A 7,452-nucleotide genomic window follows, 5' to 3' on the forward strand; every position below is an offset into this window, starting at 1 on the left:
TGGATGTTTCTACTCCAGACTCAGTCCACTGCTTCCGCAGGTCCCCCAAGGTCTGGAATCGGCCCTTCTCCACAATCTTCCTCAGGGTCCGGTCACCTCTTCTCGTTGTGCAGCGTTTTCTGCCACACCTTTTCCTTCCCACAGACTTCCCACTGAGGTGCCTTGATACAGCACTCTGGGAACAGCCTATTTGTTTAGAAATTTCTTTCTGTGTCTTACCCTCTTGCTTGAGGGTGTCAATAGTGGCCTTCTGGACAGCAGTCAGGTCGGCAGTCTTACCCATGATTGGGGTTTTGAGTGATGAACCAGGCAGGGAGTTTTAAAGGCCTCAGGAATCTTTTGCAGGTGTTTAGAGTTAACTCGTTGATTCAGATGATTAGGTTCATAGCTCGTTTAGAGACCCTTTTGATGATATGCTAATTTTGTGAGATAGGAATTCTGGGTTTTCATGAGCTGTACGCCAAAATCATCCGTATTAAGACAATAAAAGACCTGAAATATTTCAGTTAGTGTGCAATGAATCTAAAATATATGAATGTTAAGTTTTCATCACGACATTATGGAAAATAATGAACTTTATCACAATATGCTAATATTTTGAGAAGGACCTGTAAAAGAGTAATGCCATCTGCTGGAATGAAAGTGCATTGCAATGTTTTTCACAACTGCTCCATACTGTCATCAGGCTGATTCAATGTAATGGCCTGTAGCAATGAAAGAAAGAATGTACGAGAATCCCTGGGATTCCTATTAAATCCTGGGGCTTTAAATCCTGGGCCTTTCATCGGAAAAGGAGCTATTGAACAACCTATAACTATAAAACAACTTCAAAATAATGAAAAAACATTGTGTTAACAAATGTCGGCAAACTCATTTAGGCAACAAAATCCTGAACAACACTAGCTATTTTCAGGTGGTTTTATTGTTGTATATTCCATCTATCCATCCATTGTCTATTGCTGCTTACCTTTTATTAATTGACAAAACCATATCCAATATACATGCAATATATGTCACTTTTTGACAGATGAAAAAGCTGAAGCAGCTCGTTGTCCTGTAATCTTTCTCAGTAGCCATTTTCTCTATGACTTTATCCATCTCTGTAGGCTCAGCTTCTTATATCATGCCATCATTTCTAAGGCTGAGCCATTATACATGTCTTCTAGCTCCAACACCAACTCTAATCATCACCACTCCACCACCATGCTTGACAGTTTGTTTCCTGATAAAAAGCAGCAATTAGAAAGAAGCATTAAACATGTGAATATTTCACCATCATTTGTCCTAATTCTATTCAATGGTCAGAAGAGAGTAGAGGTTGTTAGGATCGTCAGAGGCTGCAGCAGATGAAGAATGACTTCTCACAGTGCTGTAGGTCACTGTATCAGGATCACCATGAACCTGGAAACAAAGGAATATTTCAGCTTTATCAGGATAATAAAGCAGAGGGCAGTTACCCATACATTTAAATTTGCTTCTATTTTTTGAAGCATCCATTTCCTTCGCCAATGGTTTTGCTGTTGCTCATGGTTCAAGTATGAAAAAAAAACAAATTGCATTGGCATTCAGAAATAGATGTTACACTTGGCCCTGTCTCCAGGTGCTATCCTGTCTAAGCTGTTGTTGCGATGTTTTGCATGTGATCTCTTTCCTTCAATAGACTGTATGTAATTGACCTTGAATCTGTTTCTCGGATTGGACTGAACTGACATTTTTTTTAACTTTTTGAGACGACATTTATGGTCAATTATTATATTAATAAACTGAATTTGACTCAATTTAATATATAACTTTTTAAATAAGCTCTATACCCTCTACAGGGTACTCGAGGGTTCATGGGAGTTTGCCCAACCGGTTCACATGTGTTTTGTGGACCTGGAGAAAGCATTAGACTGTGTCCCTCGTGATGCCCTGTGGGGGGTGCTCCAGGAGTATGGAATCGGGGGCCTTTTATTAGGGGCCATCCGGTCCCTGTACGAGCGGAGCAGGAGCTTGGTCCGCATTGCCGGCACTAAGTCGGACCTGTTCCTAGTGCATGTTGGTTTCTGGCAGGGCTGCCCTTTGTCACCGGTCCTGTTCATAACTTTTATGAATGGATTTCTAGGAGCAGCCAAGGTAAGGTAAGGTAAGGTAAGTTTATTTATATAGCGCTTTTCAGTAATAAGACATTCAAAGTGCCGGAGGGGGTCTGGTTTGGGGACCAGTGGATTTGGTCTCTTCTTTTTGCAGATGACGTGGTCCTGCTGGCCCCCTCTAGCCAAGACCTACAGCATGCGCAAAGGCGGTTCGCAGCCGAGTGTGAAGCGGCTGAAGATCAGCTCCTCCAAGTCCGAGGCCATGGTTCTCAACCGGAAAAGGGTGGTTTGACCTCTTCAGGTTCGAGGGGAGTTCCTGCCTCAAGTGGAGGAGTTTAAGTATCTCGGGGTCTTGCTCACGAGTGAGGGAATAATGGAACGGGAGATCGACAGATGGATCGGTGCGGCTGCCGCGGTAATGGGGGCGCTGTGCCGGTCCGTTGTGGTGAAGAGATCGCTGAGCTGAAAAGCCGGTCGGTCTACGTTCCTACCCTCACCTATGGCTATGAACTTTGGGTCATGACTGAAAGAGCGAGATCCCGGACACAAACGGCTGAAATGAGCTTCCTCCGTAGGGTGGCCGGGCACCCTATCTCCCTTAGAGATAGGGTGAGGAGCTCGGCCATCCAGGAGGGACTCGGAGTAGAGCCCCTGCTCCTCCACATCGAGAGGAGCCAGTTGAGGTGGCTCGGGCATCTATATCTTCTGAGCCTATGTCTAAGGCTGAGCCTAATCACCCTACAGGGGAAAGGGATTTCATCTGCTTGTATCCAGAATCTAATTCTTTTGGTTATGATCACCATCTAATGGGCAAAGTTGAGAATTAGAATGGACCAGTAGTTGAGAGCTTCACCTTTTAATGCTCTTTCCTTCCCTGAAGCAATTCTTGCATTTTAGATTTCTTAGAAGGACTGTAGTATAATTTGATTTGTTTTTCTGTGTCTGTATCTGTGTTTATTTTCTTTGTGATTGTATTGTAATTTTATGTACAGCGCTTTGAGTGTCTTGTTACTGAAAAGCGCTATATAAATAAACTTCCCTTACCTTACCATTACCAGATCCAAAGCCCCTATCTGTCCATCCATCCCCTGCTGTAATACTGCCATCACACACAAACAAGATGCCAAGATACGGAAACTTCTCTACATGAGGCAGAGATTGATCCCCAACCCGGAGCAACCAATTCACAGTTTTTCTTAATGCCTTTTATTCATAATAGCTAGATTTTATGATAATAGTTATTCTGACAACTTTTTCACTGATAAATGCTACAAAAACAATCACAGGTCTTACCAAAACTTCTCTGTTTTTGTTCCTGGGGTGTCGGATGGAGGCGTAGGAAACACCATCATCTACATCCAGATCATCCTAAGCAAGAAAACAACGTAATGACAAAACATTAATTTATAGCTTTAGTTATTCTAAATTCTCACATTACTTCACTCAGTCACAACTTCCTAATCTTAGACTTTGCAACTAAAAATGCCCATTTTATTTCTTTAAAAGTTTGACTTATACAGCTGTAAAGAGGATCTTTTTTGGTAATTTGACTTCTTGTTGAACATGGAAGCTCATTTTAGAGAGCACCTTTATGTGCCATCTTGTAACGTGTGTTTTATCTCATCAAGTTGTATTTTAAATAACAACTACAGGTTTTACAGGAATAGATCCTCCTGGAATGTAACACGTTCTTAAAGAGGAAAGATTTTCATATTTTCACTCACAGTGTTCTGATTTCTCTGTGTTTTGTTTCCTAAGAGAAGAAATTTATGAAGAGTCAGCAGTTTTTCAGACTAACTGAAAATGCTTAAAGATCTGTTTATACAAGTTAAAACATAATTGTTCTCACGTTTAGATCTCCATCGGACGACCACCACAGCGACTATTAACACAGTAATTAATCCCACACCTACAGAAATGTATGGAATACCTGAAAAAGAACCCAATACGTAAATAAGAGCTTATGGGGTGCTTTTTTAAAGTCTCTTTTAGATTTTTTTAATGAGTCTTAGGATAGTCTTTCACGGAAACAGGTCCACACATAGGGGAAACAAATGGGTTTGCCATCCTTACCAAAACTTCTATCATTAAATTAGTTAGCAAAAGTGCTTAAAACATCACGTTAGAAATTTTTTTTTCATATTGGATTACAGCCTACAGATGCCCTCAGTAAGTTAGTCATTCTGTTGACCATAATGAACAACAAATTATAAACAACATATGTACATAACATTGATGAATAACTTTAAAATCAGTTCACCGTTATTATTAATAACTCATCTTTTTTGAAGTATTATCATTTTGTTCTGCAATCATAAGCAGTTTAGAGCGTTCTGTCAAGATCCTGACAGAACGCTCTAAGTTGTAGGAAAAAAAAACAAAATCCTGATGGACAGGCTTTGTTAAAAAATGCACTCTGAAGGTATATGAAAATATGTTAAGTAATAAAACTACATAAAGAACCAGAGTGTCCTGCATAAAGATCTAGATAAAAGCCTGAGGACAACATTACCTTCATAGATGGATGAAACATTCTTACTTCCTGATGTGTTCTTAACTGGGTTTCTGTTTGTAGTTATTGTTGTTGGTTTATGTGTTGCTGCTGTTGCTCCTAAAGACAAAACAAAGCCATTTAACTCAAATACTGTTTTAAGGTAAAATAACCCAATAAATGGATACTTTAGGTCATTTTCTAATCTTAAAAATACAGAGATGAGTGAATTAGATAAAAAAATCATCTGATTCAAGAATAGAGACATCAGATTTTCTCACCTGGGGACTGGTGACCGAAGGAAAACACCTGTCCTATTTTATCACCAGATTGAGTAACTTTACAATGAAATAACTTATCCACTGATGAATTATCAAGCACAGGCTTCAGAAAAGTCACACTAGCAGAGCAGTGGGTCTCTGAGATTGTCAGTTCCTTCTTCGCTTCCTGTTTTTTAAAGAGCCACTCCACTTTGTGTTTACAGGAGCCAAACTTTATAACAGAGCAGCTTAATGTGATCATTTGATTCTCCTCATGTTTAGTCACTGTGGAAAAAATGTTCACAGAAGAGTTACCTCCATTGTTATGTTCATATATATGGTGAAGTGTTAGTTTTTAAAAAATACATTAAATTACTTATATAAAAACTCACTGGTAATAACAGACAGATAAGTCACAGACGTATGAACCAGATGTTCTGAACCTTTTTTATATTGTTGACATTCATAATTTCCAACATCCTCAGCTGTGATGTTCTTTATAACTAGGGAACAGTTAGGAGTAACACTGCGTCTGGTTCTGGTATCTCCATCAATCTGTCCATATGTAACCAGGGCTACCAGCTCTTTGTTTTTGGACCCACTGAAGACCCATGTTGTACCGTTACAGTTGTGTTGCCCATCTATCACATTTTGACAGGACAACATGACTTCATCTCCAGCTCTCTTTAAAACAGATGTGATACCTGCAATTACTGTTAAAAAGATAAAAGAAATGAAAAGTAAGCTATAAGACAGATATTTCACAGCCAGAATGTGCCTAATATTTGAGTAACAGCCGTGGGACATGCAGCGATGTATGGCTGTCTAATTTATTGTGCATTAAGGTCTGCAAGTATGTCCTTCAAGACGGCAAGGTAGAGCAAAAGGTTATACATTTTTGTTTCAGAGCTCCGCAGATATATTTTTATTCTCTTACCTGTAACCTGAAGCTCCAGAACCAGAAATAAAAACACTTTAATCCGTCCGAGTTCAGCCATTGTGCATCTGTGAGTGAGAGCTGAGCTGTTGCACCTACTTCTTGAGGCTCACCACTTCCTTATATTGACTGAACGTTTTTTTTATTATTACGGTTATTAAAAGCTAACAAAAAATAGAGGAGCAGATTCATTGAAAGTATACATTTTTATGAACAATTATCTGACTTTTACTGACTTAGGATTTAAATATCGTTTAGATTATTACATACTAAAAATATTTCCAAAAATGTTAAAAAAGGAAACTTTTTGGAAGCAAAATTCCTGATACCATAAAACTACTAAATTGTAGCATGTCTTGATCAGCAGTACAAAATAATATATTAGTAAAAGTAATAAGTTTGATGTCTGTTAAAAAAAAAGGGGAAGTGGAGGTGATGAGTATTTATTTTGACAAAAACCAGAGGCAACACAGTTATTTTCTTTAGTTTGTGTTTAGTATAAAGAAAAATACATTTGAAGAAAAGTGAAAGAAACACTCAAAATCATGTTCAAACTGGCAGTCCTGTTCTGGTTTAATTTTACTGATCCTGGAGCTCCTGTCTCCTTTTGGATGTCCGAGTTTTTCTTTACTGTGAACTGAAAATGAGGTTAGTGATGAAAGAAATAAAGTAGGGAAGACTTAATAATTGGGTTCCACCTTTCTTTTGGTAGCGTTTATTAGCAAAACAGAAAGAGTTTCTGCTGCTAAAGAGAGACACATTCTGATCAACATCCTGCCAAAAGGCCATGAACAGCTCAGGTCACATGTGACTAATCTAAGACCTTATTTCTTATCGCACCTCTCAAATGTATTTTTGGTTACTGAACATGAAGTGTGGGAGGAAGTGGGTAAATATGCGCAGACTGTTAGTTCAGATGAATATATTAGATGCAGCACATTTCTTTTCATTCGCTTATGTTCATTAAAAACAGGATTTGTGTTGAAATTATAGACAACATGATCTAAACAGCATCTAAACATGTAATAATAAGTTATGTTAACTAGTCAGAGAGTTGTTCTTATTGTCTTTTATCAGTAAACAGGAAGTGCTTGATAAGGTTGTGGCAAACAGCAGCTGTGCTTTAGAGATTTTATTCCATAATAATAAAACACAGGAAGTTAACACCCATTAGCTTAGTGCGTCTTAAAGATACAGCAGGAAATAACATCCAGATACAAACATGTGGATTTTAAAAATGTTCATTTATCAATTACATTTCTCCAGACAAAGGGCTTGAAATAAATGATTCCAATCAGTGAGTACCAGAATAGCAGTATCATCTGCAAATTTGATGATCAGGTTTCCTCGTGTGTAGATGCATAGTTTTGTGTTAACAGTGTGAACAGCAATGGCCCGAGCTAACAGCCCTGAGGCACCTCAGCTTTTTTCCCACTCATACTTGACTCAGGCCTTCTTGTCAGAATCTACAAACATGTATTTGTGACCAGGCCAAGCAGGAGAAGAATCTCTATTAAAGTAGTTGGGTTTTTTTTTTATATATGTAAATAGTTGATATACTTCATCCTCCGGCACCTGGACTCCACAAGAACCTACGCCAGGATCCTGTTTGTGGATTTCAGCTCTGCCTTCAACACCATCGTCCCAGCTCTGCTCCAGGAGAAACTCTCCCAGCTGAGTGTGCCCGAC

At 38.9% G+C, this 7,452-nt stretch overlaps 1 protein-coding gene across 1 annotated transcript; it reads right to left on the reverse strand.

The window, feature by feature from the left end:
• Positions 1-904: 904 nt before the first annotated feature.
• LOC124882231 lies at positions 905-5,843 on the reverse strand. The gene is made up of 8 exons (XM_047388484.1): positions 5,764-5,843; positions 5,219-5,539; positions 4,848-5,111; positions 4,588-4,686; positions 3,925-4,005; positions 3,800-3,828; positions 3,369-3,443; positions 905-1,401 (listed from the first exon to the last, which is right to left on the reverse strand). The coding sequence occupies exons 1-8, from the start codon at positions 5,822-5,824 to the stop codon at positions 1,291-1,293; spliced, it is 1,041 nt and encodes a 346-aa protein (XP_047244440.1). The 5' UTR covers positions 5,825-5,843; the 3' UTR covers positions 905-1,290.
• Between the last annotated feature and the right edge of the window lie 1,609 nt (positions 5,844-7,452).

This window comes from Girardinichthys multiradiatus, chromosome 15 (assembly GCF_021462225.1).
Source record: "Girardinichthys multiradiatus isolate DD_20200921_A chromosome 15, DD_fGirMul_XY1, whole genome shotgun sequence".
Classification (NCBI taxonomy): Eukaryota; Metazoa; Chordata; class Actinopteri; order Cyprinodontiformes; family Goodeidae; genus Girardinichthys; species Girardinichthys multiradiatus.

Coding starts and splice junctions, on each gene's coding strand:
- LOC124882231 (XM_047388484.1), bottom strand. CDS start 5,824: ATGGCTGAACTCGGACGGATTAAAGTGTTTTTATTTCTGGTTCTGGAG. Junction 5,540..5,763: donor TCTGGAGCTTCAGGTTACAG/GTAAGAGAATAA, acceptor TCTTTTTAACAG/TAATTGCAGGTATCACATCT. Junction 4,687..4,847: donor CTTCGGTCACCAGTCCCCAG/GTGAGAAAATCT, acceptor TTTTGTCTTTAG/GAGCAACAGCAGCAACACAT.